At 50.7% G+C, this 22,704-nt stretch overlaps 1 protein-coding gene across 3 annotated transcripts in view; it reads left to right on the forward strand.

The window, feature by feature from the left end:
• Positions 1-3,457: 3,457 nt before the first annotated feature.
• The window catches only part of GRIA1 (glutamate ionotropic receptor AMPA type subunit 1), a 141,331-nt gene continuing 122,084 nt past the window's right edge, over positions 3,458-22,704 (forward strand). For 2 of the 3 annotated variants that reach the window (XM_006264269.4, XM_006264268.4), the window contains exons 1-2: positions 3,460-3,754; positions 5,761-5,898. In XM_006264269.4, coding sequence (XP_006264331.2) covers positions 3,673-3,754; positions 5,761-5,898 — 220 coding nt within the window. In that variant the 5' untranslated portion in view covers positions 3,460-3,672. Of the gene's footprint in view, positions 3,755-5,760; positions 5,899-22,704 lie in introns of all 3 variants that reach the window. The other variant, XR_009454830.1, reaches the window with a different exon arrangement.

Genomic DNA, 22,704 nt, shown 5'->3' on the forward strand with positions numbered 1-22,704 from the left:
AAAAGCTGGTGAGATATATACCACTGCTCTGCCACGTTCATTTAAATTGTCTTCATTATAATTGGAGTTACTTCCTGCCATCTGTGTGGCGATGAACCCCAGATAAAGCACCGCGATCTACATAGAAAAGGAAAAACAACCACGCGATATGAGATATAGCGGCCAGCTTTCAACTTGGGTAATTACATTCTGGTGGGTGAAGTGCACTCGACATATTCTCCTGGCTCAAGGTGGACAAAAGCAGGATTATGCAGACATGGAAATGCAGATTAGTTTTGCCTCTATTATTGCATAGTATTATGGGTGCTGCTACCCATGATTGTTTCCCATTAGGGCATTGGGAAGGCAGGCAACCTCCCTCCTCTTTCAGCTCATAAACAGAGGATTTTCTATTAGATGTTGGCTAGGAAGCAGAAATCCACAAAACCTTTCAGGACATAATCTCAGCCTCCAAGAGGCGGCACTTTAAACCGTACAAGAAAACCAGCTGGAAATTAGATCAAGGTGGTGCCAGTCGGCTGCAAATGGAAATTAGGTATAGGTGCAAGCAGAGTGCACATCCTTCTGTCTGCCTGCAGCTGTCCATCAAATCTGCACTGATGCCCTGCATCAAAATGCCCAGGTTCAGGGAGATATCTCCTCAATGCAGGGAAGAAAAAGATGTCAGAGGGAAAAGGATTGCTTGAGAGCCCCTTAAGGGCAGTGCAGCACTTTTAGGTCGACAGATGCATTTTCCTTCTGCTCTGTCTTGGGATGAGCCTACTGCAGACTGCCGGCCTTCATCCAGCAAGCATCACAGCAAGTGCTTCAGCACCGAAGCCTTCCCTTGGTCCCATTGAAAGCAGTGGGACCCATTCCCTGGTGAAATCTCTCCTTTTCCAGAGCAATGCCAAAATGCTTGGCATTCTCTGCCGTCATCTTGGGGACCTATGGGCAGATATTCTGCACCGTGTTGCCCACCAGATGGCTGAAAGATGCTTTTCTAGCAAAAGCCCCGTTAAGATCCCTGGTTCCCTGAACAAGGCCTCATTAAGACAAGGTCCCATGCCCAACACATCGTGTGCCCTGAATATTTAATTGCAGCCATGGTTGCTAACAGAACTGCTCTCCGATCGGCGCTCGCCCCAATTGCTTGTCACATACTTTGGCAAAGGCAGGCATGTGAAAGGCATCTTATCATCATAAAGCTGACTTCTGTATGCTTCTGAGAGAAATGCACGTGCTGGAATAGCGTCTTTAGAGATCCTCCCAGAAAGGAGCACGTGGAGGGTCTCCATGCTCCAGAGGACTCAGTGTAGGAGCTTGGTAATGTGCCGCCGTATTGTCTCTGTGCCCAAGACTACACGACTCCATCGCTGCTGACCATCACGTCAGAGCTGCTGCTGTTCTTCCACCCACCTAAGGAGCAGCTACTGAGGGTCTGTGGAGCTGCCCTGTGCCCTGCCTGCTCCCTGGGGACAGTCTTGCATCTAGTTTTGGCCCCCCACTACAGAAAGGATGTGGATAAGTTGGAGAGAGTCCAGCGGGGGATGATGAAAATGGTTTTGGGGCTGGGGGACAGGACTGAAGAGGAGAAGCTGAGGGAAGTGGGCTGATTTTGTTTGCAGAAAAGGAGACAGGGAGGGGATTGAAGAGCAGCCTTCAGCTCCCTGCAGGAAGGTTGCAATGAGGATGGAGCTGGGCTGGTCTCAGTGGGGGCAGATGGTGAACAAGGAGCAATGGGCTCAAGTTGCAACAAGAGAGGTTTAGGTTGGATATTAGGAAAAACTTTCTCACTAGGAGGGTGGTGAAGCACCCAGGAACAGGTTACCCAGAGAGGTGGTGGACTCTCCCTCCTTGGAGGTGTTGAAGACCTGCATAGACCAAGCCGTGACTGGGATGATGCAGTTGGGGCTGGTCCTGCTTGGAGCAGGGGGTTGCACTAGATGTGACGTCCTTTGGTCCCGTCCGAACCTCGATTTCTAGGATTCAGTTCACACTCGCCAGCAACTGCTGTCTGGTGCTTCGCAGTGGCATGAGCTGTGTGTGGAAGCATAGTGGGAAGTTTTCAGCTTCCCAGCCCATGCATGGGGTTGCTTTGCATTTATCCCAGGTGAGATCACAAGCCTTCTCCAGCTCTGTCTTCTGCGAAGGATGAGAAATTAGCTTTTCCGGTCTTCCGATCCTCCACTTCATCTCCCGGCACACTTCCTGGTGCTGTGTCCCAGCCAGTGGTGCGTCCACCAGCCTCTGTCCAGTCTATCGGGGTGTCTGGACACCCCGAGATCCATTCGCACATTCGCCATCTTCATCCTTCTTCGTGGATGAAAAAGCATCAAACCCGTTTCACTTGTGTCCTTCACCAGGAAGCGACCACAGTTTTTGTCTGACGATGAGTCCCTGCTCCCCACCCACCCCTCTTCAGCTCTTTGTACTGTGCTCGGTGAGGCAGTGGGGGCTAGGGGACACCTGGGCTCCAGCTCTGCTATCGACTCACTGTTTAACCTTGGACAAGTCACTTTGCCTTGATATCACTGTTTTTCCTTTCACCTTGAACCTCTCTTGTGTATTAGGATTGCAAACTGTCCCGGCTAGATATACCTGAACAGCTCTTAGCACCATGGATCCCTGGCCTTGATCAAAGGCCTGTAGATGCAACCCCAAGCAAATTAATGATAATCAAACAATGCTTTTGTCCTCACCGTGGTGCTCATGGGCTGTCACTGGCAAGATATGTGCCTCTGCCCTCAATGTTCCTGAATCCCAAATTGAACCAAAGTGTGTGCGTATGTGAGAGAGAGAGAAAAACAGGCAATTAAGGCTATTAAAGGTAAAATAGCTCGAAATCTCCATAGAATCGCTGCCAAAAAAAAAAAAAAAATTAAAAGTCTCAGATAATTATTCAGGTCAAAGTACCCTCTTAGCTTTGATAGCGTCCCCATCTGACTCGGCTTGCACGAATTCCTTCAGGAATAAAATGCATCGGTCCAGATTGAACTAGGGAGAGCAGGTTGCCAGTGGGCAGGGGGAAAAGTATTGGAAAGAGGAAGAAAAGCCCCGTTTCATCCTTCGGCACCTCTGCTACCTGCCCCTCTTTTGCGGTCTGGGTTGTTTGTGCCTGGTAGGTAGCAATCCGACCGCCGGCTCCCAAGACCCTGAGCATCCCGGTCAGGAATACATCGATCCGAGACGGTGGAGCTGAGATGAGACCTTGCTCTGGAGGAGTTTCACCACCCACCGAACATCTGCACAGCTCCTTTGTGGGAAGAAGGGAGGGAGGAAGGGTGATTTAGGGATACGCATGAATCGCCCTCAAAGACAAAGCAGGGGACACCAAAAAGTGTGGCGGGGGGAGGTGGGTGATGGGGGGAGGCTGCAGTCCAGCTATGGAGCTGTATCGAGGAGAGGCAAATTAGCATGTGGGAAGTGCACAGTGTGTGCATGTGAGAGAGAGGGAGAGACAGGGGGTGGGCTATGCATGAAGAGCGCTTTCCCTTTCTTTCTCTCGGCGCTCAGTTAATCCTGCTGTCAGTTGGTGTTAAGCAGCAGACGAAGCGCTGGATTCCAAGAGAGGGAGACGCACAATACCGAAGGCATAGCAGAAGGGAGGCGCGGACAGAGAGCGAGACCAGAGGGAGAAAACCAAATCTATGCTTGGACCTGGGCTTCTTTTTCGCCAATGCAAAAGGGAATATGCAGCACATTTTTGCTTTCTTCTGCACCGGTTTCCTAGGGACGGTGTTAGGGGCCAATTTCCCCAACAACATCCAGATAGGTGAGTTGGAGATGCGGATGACTTCCTCGGGCGAGCAGAAAGGGTCGCCGGGGGGGTTTCGTTCGACCCATTCGTTCCTTTTGCTTGCAAAGAAAGGCTGTGGGTCCGTGCAACGGGCAGGATGGGCTTGGCTGGCCGTAGAGCCGTGGCGGCTTCCGATGGGCTTATTGCCACAGAGACGGATCGATTCATTCGGGAGGGAATAAATGCCTGAACAACAGAAAAAGTGCATCTGAAATGGAGGGTGCAAATAATAATGATGATGATGATAAAGCAGATGGGTGTTTTGTTGCAAGCTCAGGAAAGGACAAGGAGTGGGGGCTTGGGCAGGGGGGGCCACTGAGAAGCCCCTGTTGCAATATATACCCATTTTGCAAGGTTTCTGCAGGTGCAAGGTGGGAAAGGACCACAAACCCTCGGTAACTGTGGAAATGAGGGCAGAACTAGTCTAGGAAGATGTTGCTTTCAGGGCTCTCTTTCCATCCGCTGCCTTTCCCTTATGGTCGGCAATGGCCCCTTTATTCACCCTTTCCCTCCCCAGCGGTGTCACTTTGCTGCCGCTGTACCCCTGGTCCGGGTTCCCGTACCATTAGCAGCAACAGGGTCCCACAGGGTCCCCTCCTGTCTCTCTCTTGTGCCTCTTCTCATGTCCAAAGCCCCTCTCTTTGCAATGGCAATCCTTTTGCTAAGCCACCGAACTCCTGCCTCCGTCCGGGAGCACAAGCAATGCTTTTATTGCTGTTGATGCTGCTTTCCTCCCCTCCGCCGGCCCAACTCTAGCCTCTCGAGTGCATTCCCATTTATTTAAAGAGATGAACCAGGAGACTGGCTTTCCCTTGAGGCAGCAACACTTAGGCACGGGGTTCGGGTGCACAGATGCCCCCTCCGCACTCGCGGGAGATGTAATCTGGGTTGAAAACGTGCAAAGTGCTGTTCCTGCCAATGGGCAGATCTCGGTGCTGTGGCTGATTTTTGTATCTATTTTTTTTTTCTGAGCGAATGGCGGGCGAGAGTTGGAGTGAATGGAGCCGCTGAGTCCCTTTGTGCTTCATTTCCCCACCTGCAAAATGGGGGCGAGCATCCTGCCTTTCTGCATGAGGAAATTCAGACCTGTAGCAACCGGTGTGGCATGAGCAAAGGGTAGACATGCTCATGCTTCAGGGCATGGAGGTCAGGAGGAAACATGAGCTAGGCTGTGCCATCACTGGCGACTTCCCGGTTCCTTGTGCCCCCCTCTGCTGCCCGCGGCCCGAGGCAGGACACGGGATGTGAGATCCAGCGTGGCCCTGCTCTCGGATTTGCTCCCTTGTCCCCTTGCCCTGCAATTCTGGGGCTGGAGCGTGCACCTGGTGCAAGCCCCATCGAGGCCGAGGCTTTGATTGGTCTGGCTAAATTTCTCCGCTGTCACCTGTTCGGCACGACGCGGGTTTCCCTGCAGCAAACTTCCTCCGTGCAGGCAGCACGTGCCCTAGACAGCAATCTTTGGGCTTCCTTTTCCTCCCGGCCCCTAAATTACCATTCACCGAGGGCCAGGTCCTATTGCGTGGCTTCACGTGGATTCATACCTTTCCTTTTAAATGGAGCAAACTTGCCCCCCTGGCTGAGTAAGGAGGGTAGCATCAGGACTGGGCCTACATCTGCTGCTGGCCTCTGTGGAGAGGGCACAAAAGTTATTGTTCCTCCTGCAAGACAGCAGCACGGAGGCATGTCTAGGTCCGTCCCTTGGAGTTATGCAGGCACCCGCTTGGCTCACCCCCTCCCTTAGGACTGCCATGCCGAGGGGGGCCATTGGGCCGGCACGGTTGTGTTGTGTGGATCACATAATGCCCACCCGACAAAGATGCCCAACACGCGGCTTGTGCCGGGCATCTCCCCGTCGTGACATTTGGTGGCATTCATCGAGCCAGGCAGCAGCTGCATCCCCCCCCGGGGAACGATGGCAACGCGGCGCCTTGCAACGTGAACACCTCTCAGGCCTTTGCTTTGTCTTGTTTTTGTCTCCGCAGGGGGATTATTTCCTAATCAGCAGTCCCAGGAGCATGCGGCTTTTCGGTTCGCACTGTCTCAGCTCACAGAACCCCCGAAACTGCTTCCCCAGATCGACATTGTGAACATCAGCGACAGCTTTGAGATGACATACACCTGTAAGTAAGGGCTTTCTGGCCCCCCTCTCTCTTCCTCTCTCTTTCTCTTTCTTTTGTTCCTTTCCTCCCACACGGGTTTTATCTGCCGGGCAGGCCGGGCACAGGAGCCCTTGCTCCAAACTTGAAATTTCTCCATCCAAGCCTATGCAAAGAAACCGTGTGCTGGGGATTTGTAATTCCTTTTGATTTGTTTGGAGGCTTGAGCGAGGCAACTCTGCAGGTGTTCACGGGATGTCTTCTAGTTTCTCCTTTGATGATTTTAAAGTGCCGTATAAAAGCCTTTCAGTTCCTCCTTTTGGTTCCCTGAACCTCTCCCGCTCGTCTCATGTCAAGGTTTTCTTGCAACCCTGGCACCCTTATTTGTTGTGACCTGGATGTACAGCAAAGATCCCCCCACCCCCTCGCCTATGACTTTGGAAAGCATCATTTCACGTGGACCCGTCTTCCTCCAGCCATTTCTGCTTTAAGTAGTGCCCCACTGTAGAGGGTAGTTTGATGGGCGTATAGAGGCTGGATCTAAAACAAAGAGTGCCTCAGGCGGGGTGCAAAAGGCAAGGGCTCTGGTTTCAAGTCCTGCTGCAGTGAACAGAGTCGGGCAAGTGTTTCAGGAACGGGCATCACCTCTGCGGGGCTGTTCAAGGGCTTCATGGCACGCGGCAAAAGCACAGCACAGCCCATGGGGCAGCATCTTGTTCTGTAGTAGAGTTGGGAGCATCCAGAATACAGCATTGGATGATGTTAGGACTAGCAGCAATGATAACGAAGCCCCATAAAAGGGACAGGAAAATGCCGTGGTTTGCACAGAGCATGCTATGAGGCTCCTTTTTTTGTGATGAGAGGCACAGTGCCTTGCCAGAAGGGCTGGAGCCCCTAAAGCAGTGGTCCTCTACCTTTTTTATTCCAGGACCCATTCGTAAACATTGGTGGCCAGTCCCAACCCAGTGCCCCTCAATCCCAACCCGCTTTCCCCTACAGCCCCCCAGTGTGTGGGGCCCGGGGGTCCCAAGCAGCCCCTTGCAGGTGGGAACTCTGCCAGCCTGCATGGGAAAAGCCACAAGTTTCCCACATTTCTCCCCATTTGTAAAGTTTGTCAATCCATTTTTAAAGTTTGTTCATGACCCTTTTATACACTCTTGCAAGCCATTTTTGGGTCATAGCCAGCGGGTTGAGAAACACTGCCCTGAAGCATCATTTAGTTGGATCCAGTGTTATGCAAAGTGCTTTTATTCTGTGTGTGTGCATGTGTGTATGTCCCTGTGCGTGTGTGCATGTGCGCATGTCCCTGTGCATATGTTCATATGTCCCTGTGCATATGTGCATGTGTCCCTGTGCATGCGTGCATGTGTGTATGTCCCTGTGCAGGCATAGGTGTGCATGCATTTGAGAACTGGCTATAGGCACAAAAGGGATGGAAGACCCCTTCCTTATGTGAATCCAGGTGGATGGGTATGGGCTCACATTTGTAGCATCCTTTTGATTCTCCAAAACACCCTCTCTGCAGTTTAGTCATGCAGAGGGTCAGACTGGGATGGAGATAAACTGTTCTCTCTGTAAAGAAATGCACAAAGGAAAAAAATGTCTTCCTGAAAAACAACCTGGGTAGAGGGTGTGAGAATATACAAGGTATTTCTTTGGAGGAGGGAGCTGTTTCTCTATGAGGTTTTGCAAACTGCAGGGATTTGGATTCATGGAGTCCTTTAGTGAGCACTGGGAGTAAAGAGAGGCGAGTAACGATCTGGCCACTCTTTCACTGTAGTAGCTAATGATGTCTGTAAAGATTTTCTATTCCCCTTAATATCCCTTTGCTTTGCCAACTAGTAGGATTTCATCAAGCCAGGGAAACTATTCCAGGTCAATTGAATGATGTTTTCTTGGCAGAAGAAACTAGACAAGGTTAGGACAGAGCCTTCTGGTGCCTCTCCGAGGAGGGTGCAACCCACGCGAGATGGCTTCCCGTTTCTGACCCGGTCGCAGGTAACTTGGCAGGTGCTGGGGAGCCCGATCCGAAAGGCAGGGTTGTCTTGTCAAAGCCAGTGCATCTGTCCCTCTGGACGCCTGTCACGGAGGACTGTGACTCCACAGACATCCACGATGACAGTGGGACGAGGAGAGCGCTCATGCTTACGGCAACCTCCGTCATCCAGGCAGGAGGGAGAGGTGGGCTCGCAACAGCTGATTGGAAGCAGGCGGCCTCCCGTAGGGAGGAGAAGCTTCTCAAGCAGCGTGTTATATTTAAGTTTTATGTAGGACACCTTGTCCTAGATCAAGGCACACAGAGCCCTCCAACAGCCCGTCTTCACTTGCTCTTCATTTTTTTTTTTTAATTAAAAGCTTGCCCTGTTCTGTTCTCCAAGGCTATCGAAAGCAGCTGTTTGGTAGGCCTGGGGTGAGGGGGGTACTCCACCTTCCTAGCCTTGGAGAAGGAAGAGCAAGTGGTCAAAAGCCTAGTCCTTTTGGATGCTCCAAAATCAGGCATCGGGTTCCTACAGGGAGTTATCCCCTGCCCAACCCAATGGCAAATCCCTCCCCCGAGGGCCAAGACTCAGACTTCATCCCTTGATTTCTGCGGGATGAAGGCTCTGCTTCCTCGGTGGTCCCTGTCCATCAAGAAGAGGATGCATGTGTTGCCAAATGCAGACACGGTTGCTTTGTTCCCATGGAGACACAGCATGTTCTGTTGTTGGAGCTACCTGTATCCCCGAACGTTGTCTGGGGCAGCTGGGCTGAGCACGAACGCAGTGGTTTGGCCGCCCGGATCACAGCCCCACGGCAAGCAAAGCTAGGATCCAGCCTGCTACAGGTGTCCGCATCCTGGTGGCAGTGGCTGCAGCAGCCTCAGTCTAATAGAAATCTGGTATTAAGAGCAGACGGTGACTGCAGAAGCATGCAGCTGGGTTAGGGAGCAGCGAGCTGTAGCTAGACAACAGTGCTTGGTGCAACAGGATAGCTTGCAAAAGGTATTTCATCCAAGGAGTGGGATGCACGCTCTCTCTGATCACCTGCAGCTGCATAGCAGGTGATAATGATATGAAAGCAGCCAAAGGGATGCACAAAACCTTGCCATCAGTGATGATGCTGGATTGAGAAAGACCATTAAACATCCATCCAGGTGATAAATCAGGTAGACTATCAAAGTGATGCAACTTGTTGCAGTGGTGCTACCGCGCAGCAACGCATCTGATCTTGGAATTGGTGGTATTGCCCAGTAATATTGAATATTTCTCTTTGGTTAGCTAAAAGCCCCTAGGATACAACCCTCATACATAATGTATGTGTGCAAGTGTCACTAATCTAATGCATGTGTGGGAATCTAATCTAATGTGCGTGTAAGGAAACAAAAATGACATTGATGACCTGCAAGAAAAATAAATGAAAAGATTCCTCTAAGTCTTAGAAGATTTGGAAAATACCCAGTAAATGTGATGCAAGATCCTAATTAATCACCTTGCAGTTCAATGACAATGCTCGTATGTGGAAACAATTGACTGGCACCTTCCCCGTGGTCACATCAGATGCCTTTGCATGGTGTTTAGATGCGTTACCTAGTCCCCTAGCGAAGGGCTTATGAGAATAGACAGGCTGCCGCTGTAATGTTAGCTCAGCTTGGAAGAGGTCACGTATTTCTGTCTCTCGGAGCATCGTGTTAGTTGCTCGGAGGAAATCGAAACGTTACAACCCACCCACCCGCAGAAGCAGGTCCCAGGACAAGGTCAAGGCAAAAGAGTGATAGCAACAGGGATGGAGGGAGGCAAGAAGCTGGACAACTTTTGGGTCCTGGCTCAGGTCATAATTGGAAGTGGGTTTGGTGGTCTTTGAACCTTGCAAAACTCACCGGGTACTTGGTGCTGTGATGGGTCATCATCATCTGCTCAGGTGGGGTCCAAGGAGGCAGGAGGTGGACAACAATTGTCATATGTTGAATTAAGAAACCCTCTTTGCTGCAGTTTGGGTGCAAAGTGGCAGCCTGTAACAACATTTCCAGCTTGGTGCAGGAGGCTGGACCCGATGATTGTCCAAGATCCCTTCTGGCCTTACAATCTATGGATCTATGAATACATCTGCAATTTCCTAGCTGAGACGGGGAGCCGGCCGTACAAAGGTGCTGCTGTCTGGGGTTGAAGCGCCCTGGCAGAGCAGTTGGTGAGGAGTTTGCCCCCAGTCTGCATGCATCGGGATCTGTTTCCAGCATAGGTAGCTCGCTGGCGGGGAGGGAAGGGGGCTCTTGGTGCTGAGCCACAGAGGACACTAGTGGTTTGAGCTGCAGGTACTTAGTTCAAACTGTCTCAATGCCAACTCACCCCAAGCTGAAGCACCCTTGTGCCCCTGTCAGCCCCACCGCAGCCCAGTCGGAGCAGCCCTGGACTGGCAAGCTGACCCCCTGGGTCCACTGCCAGTCCAGGTTGCTCCGACCAGGCTCCATAAGCGCTGTGCATGAACAAACCGCGGAGCAATAAGCACTGGAGTTTATTTGTGTGCATTAATTGCACGAGTAGATGCTCCCTGTTTGCCTACAGATCCCAGAACAAGGGACCCCCCATCCAGAGTAGGATCTTCGGGTGCTCCTGGAAGATTAATCGTGCTAATAATTAATTCCATCATAAATATTAAAATGGGTAGAAAAAGGGAACGAGCATGGTTGTTTGTCAAAGCTGTGTACCGGAAGCTGTGAGGAAGGGATCTGTGCTGCTTGGTTATGTTCTTATCAATATTTGATAGCAGTAATAATATTTAAAAGTTGAACTGGAAACAAATGATTCCTCTCTCGCTGTCTCCCCTCTGCTCTCCTGTGAATCCCCTGCCTGCTTCGCGGTAGAGATACAGTTCTTCTGTACCTCCCTCCTCATCTCTCCAATTACTTTCTCGAGACAGGAAGTCATAGGCGCACATTTTAATGCTCTCAAATGAGGATCTAAATTGGATTTAATTAAACAATTATTGTATGTTGAATTAAGAAACCCTCTTTGTTGACACACACCCGCACGGTGGCCTCCATTTCAGGGAAGGGGGCCACCGTAATTATTCTGGCAGCAATCAATTAAAAAGCAATTTTGCAATTCCACTTCTTCAATCCCGGTGAGCCCTTACCTGTAGTGCTCTGCAAGTGTTTCATGTGTTTAGTTTTGTTTGTTGGTTGGTTGGTTGGTTTCTGGGATGCCATACCTGTCCCATAAGGAATGTCTTTCTGCAATGCTAGATACACCTGTTTAGCATGATTTAAGGCAGTCGCCACATAATGATCCAGTGCTATCTAGTGCATGCCATATCTAGGTACTGCAAGAAGCTACATCTCTGATTTAGTTGGAAACAAAGTCGTGGTGCAGCTAGGACCCCGTCCTGTGGCTCGTGGAGCTGCCAGTCACAAAAGGGTCGATCAGGGATGAGTGTGCTGGGCATCGTGCAGCATTGACCCCACAGTTTTACATGTATAAAGTACTAAGAGTTGTTTAGCAAGGGGCTGCCACCTTGCAGAAAGATGCCAACACAACTAGGAGGTGTGAGGGTTTGCAGGGTGCATTTCTCACGAGACCTAGAAAGAGTGACTTCTGAACCAAACTGAATGCAAGTTTTCCAGGATTTTTCGGGGGGGCACGCAGTTGCCTTCCAACTCACACAATCATTGGTGCCGGCACATGACATGATTACTAGGAAGCAATTTACTATAGATTAAAACCCAAGGTAAATTTGCTCCGGGCTAAGAAGCAGACGCATGGCCTGCTGAACTAAGCTGGCTGTCTAGGGTAGCTGCCCTTACAGTGCTTGGCCATGTGGTGGCAAGGGATCTAGTTTGCAATCAGCAGTCCCTTGCAGTCGAGGATGATGGTCTTCCGTGACTGTCTAATCCGTGGGCCTGAAGATTAAGGCTGATCCGGGATTGCACGTGTTTCCATGCGGGGTGGGTGGCTCTGGTTTCTTGGTTCGGTTCGCAGCACGCCGGTTCTGCCGCTCCCACTTGTTCCATCCTCTGGTGTCGTCGTGAGGTTTCCAAGCACTGAGATCCCTGCACCAGACTCTTCCTCCATTTGGGGCGGTCCTGGGCGATAGTCTCCTGTGAGTTGATGTCAACGTTGCATTGTTTTCAAGTTGGCCTTGAGGGTGTCCTTGAAGCGCTTTCTCTGCCCTTCTCTTGAGCGTGCGCCTTGACTGAGCTGGGAGAATGAGACTCGCTTCAGGACGCGGACATCCAAAGATGTGGCCGGCCCAGCAAAGCTGATGCCGGGTGATCATCGCCTTGATGTTCATTGTGTTTGCTTGTGAAAGGGTGCTAATTTTGGTGCATCTGTCTTCCCAGTGGGTTCGAATGATCTTCCTCAGGCAGCATGGATGGTGCTTCTCCAACGACTTGGTGTCTCCTGTACATTTGTCCATGTTTGCACTGAGCAAATGACTACCCTGAGATAAAATCCACCAGGGAAGAAGATGCATGGCTAGCCGTTTTACATTGTGCTGCATAGTAAAGTTATTTTGCAAGGGGTCGCTTTACCCCGGATATGTCTGGGAGAGTCCTTGCAATCGCAGCGAGATGCAGGGGCTACCCAACTGCTATTTCCCAAGGACAACAGTGCTTTCTGCCCACTGTTTAATGCTCAGCCTCAGTGACTAGCTTTTATGGAGTTGGGTTTGTTATTTGTGTTTTACCTGGCTTGAAAGATAGCAGGACGATTTTATTTTCAGAGTGACGGCATTTAATTTTCCTCGCGGGCAATAAGAGAGATGCCAAGGGAGCTGAGCGGAGCTCATGTGCCAGGCAGGATGAAGAAGAATCATGGAAGAAAAAGGGGAGAGGGGTGCAAAATTTCACACTTGCAAAACTAGCCTCTCCTCTGGGAAGGATGCGAGCAACTCATTCGTGACAGCAGAGGAGCACGTGGAGGAGTCTGGGCTAGCCAGGCAGCGCGTTGCGAGGAGGCTCCAGACGGAGCACAGTTGGATCCTCGGTTACAACCGCGGCTGTCAGTCACTGCCCACCTCTCCCTCTCTCCGAAATCGCCTATGCAAGCTTTTCCAGGTCAAAGAGACCCTATCAAGGCGTGTAGGCGCAGAGCTTGCTTTTGGCACGTTTCACAGGCACGTAGGGAAATCCTAGTGGGTACTGAAGCAATAGAGCAGCTTCTTTCGCTGGCCCCAGATCCAGTGGGCATTTTTATAACTTAATCTTGGGGGTGGGAGACCCAAATGCAAGAGGTCGGTGGTGGTAGAAATGGAAAGAGCCTCGGTTTCCTTCCAGCACCTGAGCTGAGTGACATGAAGCCAAAGGGAGGTGGGATCGTCACACTCTTGGATCTCCGCGCCGCTGGCAGTGTAGGGACAGGTGCAAACTTGCTTTTGGTTTCGGCAGTGAAGGTGCGGGTGCAAACTTGCTGGCAGCGAAGGTTCATTTCATCCGAGCAGAGGTGGATGGCATCCCTCAGTCTGGGAGCGGGCCTATAGTTGCAAAGGGCCACCCTTCTTGCTCGCAGGGCCTGGTGCCTCAAAGGCACCGTGAGCCGTTGCACAGCAAGCCAGCGAGGCTCCTTGCGAACCGAAGCGCTACGCAACAGGATCCCAGGTGTCCGAATCCGGCCGTTAGCCGCCTTCCATGCTTCCACGTCCGAGAGCTTCGAAATCATGCAGCAGCCTGTTAATAACACCACGTTGCACCCTCTCGCCTTGTTCTTATGCTGAGCCAATTAGTCATTAGCCCGCAAGATAACACTCTCAGTTGATTTGCTCTTACTGCCCTTTAATAGCAGTTCCCATTCAATCCCTCCCGGGCACATTTTAAAAAGCATTGTTTCTTCATTAATTCCCATCGGTAACCTTCCCCCCAGAAAGCCATTTGCACTGCAACCCTTACATAAAGCACATCCAGAGTTGATGCTTTAAAAAAAAAAAAGAAAAAAAAGAGCTGCTTTTTTGATGTTGCACAAACCTGATGGATCTCTTTTAAGGAAGTGACAGCAAGAAGCAACATGGAAGCAAGTAGCAGAGAGGTCTTACCACTCCTCGGAGGGGCTTTCCACTTCTTATTTCTTTCCTTTGATGGAGTAGAGCAAGGTACAGAAGGATGGTTGCATATGGGGGAGAGGTAGCTGTGAGGAGGTTCAAAAACCTCTTGGTTTGTATTTAATAAGAAGTCCTGGCTCTATGGTAATGGAGAGAGGCAGTTCACCGTATCAGTCTAAAGTCGTTCAGCAGGTGGGATAGACATGCACCTCTATAGACTATGATCCAGCTATGGAGCACAAGCTTTCATGAACCTGAGTTCATGTCATCAGATTGCGGTAATAGAGAAAGAGATGAAAGGCGGAGGGCTGAAGGGCCAAGATACATCTATAAAACCTTTTCAGGGAATCTGCCATGATCTCACTTGGAGCAGGGTTCAACTTGCTGCTCTTGTGCTTGGGAAAAGCTTCCCTGAACAAAAGACACCCAACTCGGTGGTCTTCTTGCTACCTGCCACCTGACGTCCCCGTTTGTTTCCCATCTAACACAGCCCAGGATGACTTGTAGGCCTTGCTGGAAGTGGAGCTCTTCCAGCATCTCTCTGCAAAAACCAGCTCGTTTTGGGAGCGCACGTGTCTCCTGAGTGTATGCTCGGTTTGCTTTGGAGGGAATGGGAACAGGTGAGGGAGCCAGCCGGACTCTGCTCGGTGCTCCCATCCAGCCAAGGTAAATCAGGATGAGTTCCCCCAAGGGATGTAGCCAGCCTCCTGCAACGTGGTTCGGAGCGGGGTCTTGAGAGAGCGCTCCTGTCCATCAGAGGCAAACACCCATGGGCAGATAAGTGGCCCCTAGCATTGCAATCCTAGACACCATGGCAAATGCAAGGGGAACCCCATATCCCAATGTCACCGTTTGGCATGGAGAAAAGATGTGAGTATCTTTACCAATAGTCTTGAAGGGGCTTTCACGGGGGGAGTAGCCCCTTTCTCCCAACCCAGCACCGCTGCTGCTACCCTGCCTCTGCTAGTCCCAGCTCTGCTGCTTTTCCATAGAGGAAATGGCAACCTTCCCACCTGCAAACTGGGAGAGAAGCACCTGCCAACACAGCCCTGTGCTCACAGGGACCTGGCAGGCACCTTAATACTCTTGCATTAATAGATTTGATGTATTGCCCAAGGTTGAGGATGAGAAGAGACAGAGATGTTAACGCTGGTTGTGGTGTTTGGGGAAAGCACTCCGGGGGACACCCGTGGAGGAAAGGAGAGCACCGCTCAGCAGCTCTGCCTCTGTCAGCGAAGCACGGGGCCGGGCTGCCAAGAGGAGCTGCAGCTGAGAAAGAGGGCTGGTCTGCAGGGAGTTGGGAACTGCCTTTGTACAGGAGGTGATTAATGTCTTTAATGAACTACCGAAGAAAGCAACAGCAGCTTACATCGCAGCTCTGCTTGGCTAAGGGAGGAGCATCATAGTAACTGGATCTGTGTTGCTCTGCAGAGCAGGATGGTATTTTCAGCCTTCCCCATCACGTGAGCTGCCTTCTCACCCCAGAGTTCAGGGCACGGAGCAGGCCGGATTTAGCCTCGGGTCTGTCTGCGTCCTGGGCAGCTTGCTGAGTAGGTCAAGGCAGCCGGCTGCTGTCGGGAAGCAGTGAGGTGCATGACTTTAATTCAGGGCTGGGTGTGAACCCCTCCTTGCTCATGTCCCAGGGGGCCATGAATAGAGATGAGACTGTCGAACAGAGACATCAAGGGACTAGAAGTCTTGAAAGATTGCTAACTTGGGTCAGCTTAGACAGACAAGGACCCCAAGTCGGCACTGTCTCTTTGCTTTTTTGCAACCCCTAACACACGGGTGGGTGACCACAGTCTCTGTCCTGGAAAAGCCTGTCTCGTCTCACTTGGCAATCTCAGCAGCGGGGCTTAAAAGTGAGAAGAGAAAGCCCCAGATCCTAGACCTGAAGTTACCCACACCAGGTTCATCCCAAAATGGGAAGCCTCCCTGAGCTGTCCCCACGCAGCATACCGTCATGTCAAGGGCTTAGCAAACCAGCTCTTAACTTACAGGCTGGCAAAAGTGCCCATATACCTGTGCTGATTGCCAGCTCTCTAATTACAATTCCAGGTTACTGAGGTTTGGAGTGCAATTTAGACGCAGGAGCCCTCCAGCTGCATAATAAAAACTGCTCTAGGATCTTTTATTTGTTCCAATTGGACTCGTAATCGGGCATTCGGGGTCCAACCTGGTTTGCTCTTTGCAGCTGTGTGATCAGTCGTGCAGCCCTCCATCTGCTTGGAGAGGGATGGGGGTTCGGAGATCACCACGGGGAGTTGCAAGGCTGCTAGGAAGCCCTTTTCCCCCTGCAGCTCCAGCTGAGGTTTGGTCATTTGTAGAGACAATACGCTTCAGACCCACACGTACCCCAGAGAGGAGCAAGGCATAACTAGCCAGATAGACTGATTTGCAAGGGGTTGTAGGCCTGGGATCCACTTACCTATGGGCATGATAGCCGTTCACGCGCCAACTCCTCTACGCTCTGCGGTGGTGTTGGACATAGCTCTGTGGACCCTTAGGCCCCTCTCTCCTTAGCAGCATGACCATCCTGGCAGGGCTGCTCATAGCAGCCTTGCAGTCCTCCTTTCTCCCCCTCTGCATCAAGCCAGGGGAGGCACCGGCAATGCAGATGCACAGCCGTGCCAGCCAACGGATGCAGCAGCAGAGAAAAGAGGCCTGGTGGAGCTATTTTTGCAACTCTGGACTCAACGCTCATTCGCAGCCTGCCGTGAGCCACCATCACAGGTTTGCATGTTAGTCCTGAGATGCAAGCACCTCTGGCTGGCAATGAAGGAAATTCTCCCTCTGCTCCTCATTGCCCATCTGCAGTTCCTCTACTAGCATCGCCCCAGGAAGGCAATGGCTACTGATGCCCACGGAGGTTTTGCACTCAAACCCCAGAGGGAACAGCAGATTGCAAGGAGTGCACAGGGACTACTGCAATGGGACAGAAAAAGGCCATACCTGACTCTTCCTCGGCCAGGACGCTTTGTCCCACTGGCTCCTCTTGCCCCTAAAAGGGGGCTCATTTGGGCTCCTCTGTGCACAGCAGGGTCCCTCAATCCCCAGATTTGCTGTCTGGGAAAGCATGTCCCTGCCCCTGGCATAAAGAGACCTGGAATATGAGCAGGTTTCTGCCAGGGCTGGGTGAGCAGGAGCAGGGAATCCCGCTGGGAGAGGAAGCGGTGTCTATGGGACCCTGCTGGGTTGGGTGGGATGAAGGCAGGAGGGAATGAACCAGATCCTGCCTTCACCTCGGTTACAAATGCCACGAGCGATGTGACGCATTGATTCAGACCAGGAGCCAGAAGTGCTTCAAGCATTCAAGTATGTGGCTCTTGGCAGAAAATCATACGGAAGGCGATGGGGAGGTTTATGGCATGCATTGGCTTCGCCTTTCCTGCGACTGTGAATAATGCAACACCCACGCTAGGTCTCTCTCTAGCAATGTCAACCGGGGTTTCTTTTTCCTGTAACTGGAGTGCATTTGCCCCAGCTCCCTGCAGTGACGTTGCTCTGACTGTCATCCTGGCTGCAGCCAGGCCCGAGCATCCTGGATTGAAGCCCTGCTATTCCGTGTCCGAGGCACACGTGGCGCCGGGCAGGTTGCTTTCTTTAATTGCTTCCTACTTGATTAAGGGAAATAACTCTCTGAGGCCCCAGTCATTTCTTTATTTTCTTCTGAGAGCCCCAAATGCCAGTCCGGGGATCTGAGCACCTCTGAGACTTTGGGAGGATGTTCAAAATCCTAATCCGTCTTCCCTCTGGATCTGAGTTTTGAATAACCCTCAGTCTAACCACCTGCAGTGCATAGGGTGCTGGATTTCAGGCTTTCATTTGCATTGCCTGACTTCAGCCCATTGCAGCAGGGAGGCGGTAGGTGTGAGTGAGCGTGGTCCTAGTGCTGTGCTCAAGGAGGCCCAATGCTAGGAGCAGGCGGCTCCAAAAGATAAAGGCAGGTCCTCAGAGAGGTATAGGGCAGAAACAGCAAGATTTCTATGATGGCTGAAGTGTCCTGGAGGAGCTGAGGGCGGGGTGGGGGACCTGGGCATGGGTATTAGGATGTGCTGTAGTTCAGGACTGAGGAGCAGTAGCATTGACAGGTGGCTCAGCCCTGGATCTCGAGAGATGCCACAGCTACTTAATGTGGTTTTTCTCCCCTCGCTGTCCCTGACTGCAGCTGAGGCTCCTAGTTCCTTGCTTTCAACAGCAGTGCATTTACATTCACAATCTTCCATCAAAAGGCAATCGTACTTGACAGTATCCCTTTAACTACCGGAGAGCAGCGACTAGAAAGAAGCTGGAGGTTGGCTTCACATCCCTCCTTTGTCCCCTCCTTCTCTTCTCTCTTTTTTGTGGTTTTTTGGCATTATGAAAATGAGAAGCAGCTGCAAGCCCTTCAAATCGCAAATGAAACTGGGAGCACCAATACCTCTGCTAACAACTCATTTATTACCAGGCGGCAGACAGTTTCCGCTGCACCGCTACCGTCTCTTTTGCTTAAAGATGCTGCATGGAATCGAAAACAATTTGCTTTGAGACCTGGCACGGAGACCGGCTGTGCACGCGTGTTTGGAGGGAAGCCTTCCTCGCCACCTGGCTACCTCTTGGCAAAATCAAACAGAGCAGCACTCGAGCGCACGCAGCACGTGCCCCGAGGCCTGTGCAGAGAAACGCTCGCTGCTCCAAGCCTCCCGGCTCTTTCTTCTGCCAAGTGCAAGGCCACGGTTGCCCAAGCGGAGCAAGAGCTGCTGGCTCTCAAGGCCGGAGAGGCGGGTGGGGTGGCAACTGGGCTGGGTGAGGTTGCCTTGTGCAGAAAACAAGGCCATCCTTGCACCCACTCAAAGTGCAATAGGAAGACACGTGTCCGGGGTTCTGCCCTCGGCAGAAAGAGATGCGTGAGCACATGGATGCTCAGGGGAAACCATCTTCATTGCAGGCCTTGAGGAGCTCAACCCAAAATTTTCACCCTCTTGAAACTCTCTTAGAGTATGTGGCCCGGCGGAGGGAGAGCTAGGTTTGCCCAGCGCTATGTCTGGGGTCAGGGCGTTTGCTGTCACAGAGGTCAGCGAGAGAAGCTGGTAAAACGTGCGGTTGTCGCTGCCGTGAGATGGGTGATCTTTGTGGTGTCTGGGTCGGAGAACTTCTTGTGGGTTTGGGATTTTTTGAGTTAGCTGGTGTTTTTAAACCTTCCTGCCTGCACTTTGAACTGCTGATTTTTTTTCCCCAAAGGCAAGCCAGGTTTTTGGATCATCTCTCTAGGGCATTTTCTGCTGTTGTGCCATACAAGCCCCTCATCCTGCACCATGGACTTGAGGGGTGTCGCACCACACTGTTCATGAAGGACAATCCCTCACCCACACACTTGTGTCCAGCTAATGGGCATCGTGCATCCAGCCCGCAGACTGCCTGGCTGCTTCTCCGTCCCCTCTCTGCCTTCCTCGCAGCTGCTGCATTTTCCAGGCTCTGCTCCATTTGCTGGCCCCTTCTGTCCTCTCAGCCTCATTTCCCGCGGGTGACTGCCCCGACCCTTGCTTATTGGTAACCATAATGATTTCCCTGCTGTCTGCCTGGTGCATCTCCCTCTTGGCTTTCACATCCTGCTTCGCTCGTCCGCCGTTTGGGGGATGGCAGGTCTTCCTGCCGGGGCTGTTGTACAGATCTGAGCGCTGGGGCCTGAGCTGCTCAGAGTGGCTTGAAAGCACAGATAGGCCTCATTAAAAGTACGTATTGAAATGGGTTTGGGAGCTGAAAATTGGATTTCTATCTATGGGAGGGGGTTTTTCCCCATGAAATGTGCCCACTTTCAATAGAAAATTTGAGTATTTTGCCACAAAACAGCCTTCCCGCAAACTAAACGGGTTCCCATGTTTTATTATTGTTATGAAAAGTCAGCATTTTCCATGTACAGGGGTGTGTGTGTTAGATAGATAGATAGATAGATAGATAGATAGATAGATAGATAGATAGATAGCATGCACCACATATAGTTAGATATATAGCATGCATCATATATAGATCTATCTATATATGGTGCATGTTAGATATCTATATATATATATATATAGAAAGAGAGATAACACATGCACCATATATAGATAGATATACAGTATATCTATATATGGTGCATGTTAGATATCTATATGTACATCTATCTCTATATGGTACATGTGTTATATCTATATAGCTCTCTATAGATATCTATATATATGCATATATATATTATATTCTCTCTCTCTCTCTCTCTCTCTATATATATATATACATATACACACACATGCCATATATATATATATATATATATATATATATATATATATATATATATATATATGGCATGTGTGTGTATATGTATATATATGCCATAGAGAGAGAATATAATATGCTATTATTGCCATGTGTGTGTGAAAAATTCCACGTGGAATATAAACCCTACTTTCAGATAAGCTCCATATACAATTAATAAGGAAAAAACCCATCCTCTCCTAACCAGGGTTTAAATCTCAGAGTCAAAATTTCATTCCCAGCTCCAAATAAATAAAGAAAATTATTCTCCCATTTTTCAGCCTCTAAACAGGGCCTTGTCCTATAGCAACCTCCACTTTGGATGTCTAGCCCTGTGCGGAGCCCCCCCACGGCATAGCCAACAGCAAGACAATTTCCAGGTGCCGGTGCCTTTTAGAGGACTTGGAAAATGTGCCTATTTAGCAAGGCTCAACCTTCAGTATAGTGATGCCGCCCCCCTCCCCTTCCCAACACTATTGTAAAGACCATTTCAGGGAAGACGATGCCAGCAGGAGGTAAGAGTCAGTCTAGGGGTTATCGGTGAGTCTCCCAGGTGAAAGTTTTGCTGAAGAAATTCACCCTCAGTATTGAACAGACCAGGAAACTCCTCTCTATTATACTCCTATGGGCAGTTACAACTGATTTAACAGAAGGCCCGTAAAGCTCACAGATGCACCGGGACACGTTGAGAAAGGAGCGGTAGCGAAAAAGAGATGAGCCCAGGCATAAGAAAGAGATGCAGTTTGAGAGAGACTGTGAAGGACACGTTCAGCAACGGGGGGTGAGAGCGGGGAGGAAGGGAAGCCTGGAGGTGGTGGAGGAGGAGGACCAGTATTTGTGCACACACAGGGCTACGGGGACCCAGAGGTGTGATCAGGACAGGTTTGGGAAGCTGAGTGCAGAGACACAGCACCATCTACCATGCACCTCCTTTCCCAAAAGCCATGCTAAGCATGACGTTCTCAGGGTCCTTACATCCCCCTCCAAGCCTCTTTCTGCCATAGTCTTTTAATGCATGCTCCAAATGCAAACAGCTTGGTCTTCAGGTGTGGTTTTGTGTGTCCTGGGATTCACGTCGTCTGGGAAGGCTGCTTTAGTATTACCCAGATTTCTTGATGAAGCCCCATCCCAGGCAGGAACCCCCCCTTTCTCGTGACCAGCACAATCCTGGAGCATGCATTTTGGAGGGCTGCCTATGTCATTAGTACCTGTAGCACCATTTGCTCAGTCTCATTTCTAGGACAGGAATGGGATGGATTACGAGCCTTTCAGTCTTAGCGAGTACTCCCTGTTCAGGTCTGCCCACACTCCTTAAAGCACCGTGCTTAGCCCATCACTGTAAAGGTTGTTCCAACACAGATTCAGCAAAATGACTGTCTACACATTGTAACTCGAGGCTCAGTGCAGTTGCGAGAGCTCTGAAATAAGCCTTACACGTGTTCTTGAAACACGTTTGATGCAGTTTGTCCTCAGAGACCAGCTAAAGCATGCAATAAAACACCGTCGCTGGACATGTGCACATCTTGGCACATGGGATCATAGGAAAGGAGGACTAGAAAGGGACCTCACAAAATCACCTACTTGAGCCTCCCACTGCTCAAGACAAGATCATCACCGACTAACCACCCCCAGCCAGGCCTCTGTCCAACCTGCTCCTGAAAATTTCCAAGGGTGGAGATGCCACAAGTTCTCTAGGCAGCCTGCTTGACCACCCTCACAGTCAAAATACCTCCTGATCTCCAACCTGAATAAAATGCGACAGTCTAAGTCCACAAACAGCAAAGCCCTGCTACAAATTGGCTGTGCTAGTCTCTCCTCTGGGCCAAAGAAGGTTATGTGTCCTCTGGACCCGGTCCAAACTTGGTGGAGACTCCCACTGCTTTCAAATAGCTTTAATTCCTGTACTAATGTCTCTGTCCACTCCTTTCAGACCCAGGGCATCCCGAGGGCCCTGTCTCTTGTATGGGTTTTAGAAGCTGTCTCATCTAAATATCAAGATAATTAAAAGGGAGCTTGCTGCTAGGCTTTAATGAGCCCATCCAAAGACAAGGCAGAAAGGGCAAGAGGAATGGTGCAGAGGAGGGTCCCTGCTGAGGTGCATGATGGGAACATCTGGACCCCGCGTGGGAAGCAGCCATGTGCATTTGGCTGGAAAAGCTTGAGCACCCAGCAAGACTTTTCATGCCTCCGAGGCTTATGTATAGATGAAGGGAGATGTGCCTCCACGGGCACGAGTGTGGGGCAGGGAGCAGTGTGTCACTTGGCAGGGTGTACGGAGGAAACGATTTGCTGCCTCCCCAGTTTGACTGCCAAGTAGGGCCATATAGAAACCTATAGAAACCTGCCCAGGCAAGGATGCTAAGGATGCAAAATGCATGCAAGATGCTAAGGAAGGTTTCCTTCAAAACAGGCTCGACCCGAAGAGCGCTGCATAAAGTAAAGGGCCATTTACTTGAGGCCAGTTTGCTGCACGGCATCGGCAATCTGTTCTTGCAATGCAGTTATGACAATGGGGACGTGGCCCTTCATTTGGCCCGTGGCATCAGCAAT

This window comes from Alligator mississippiensis, chromosome 9 (genome assembly GCF_030867095.1).
Source record: "Alligator mississippiensis isolate rAllMis1 chromosome 9, rAllMis1, whole genome shotgun sequence".
Classification (NCBI taxonomy): domain Eukaryota; kingdom Metazoa; phylum Chordata; order Crocodylia; family Alligatoridae; genus Alligator; species Alligator mississippiensis.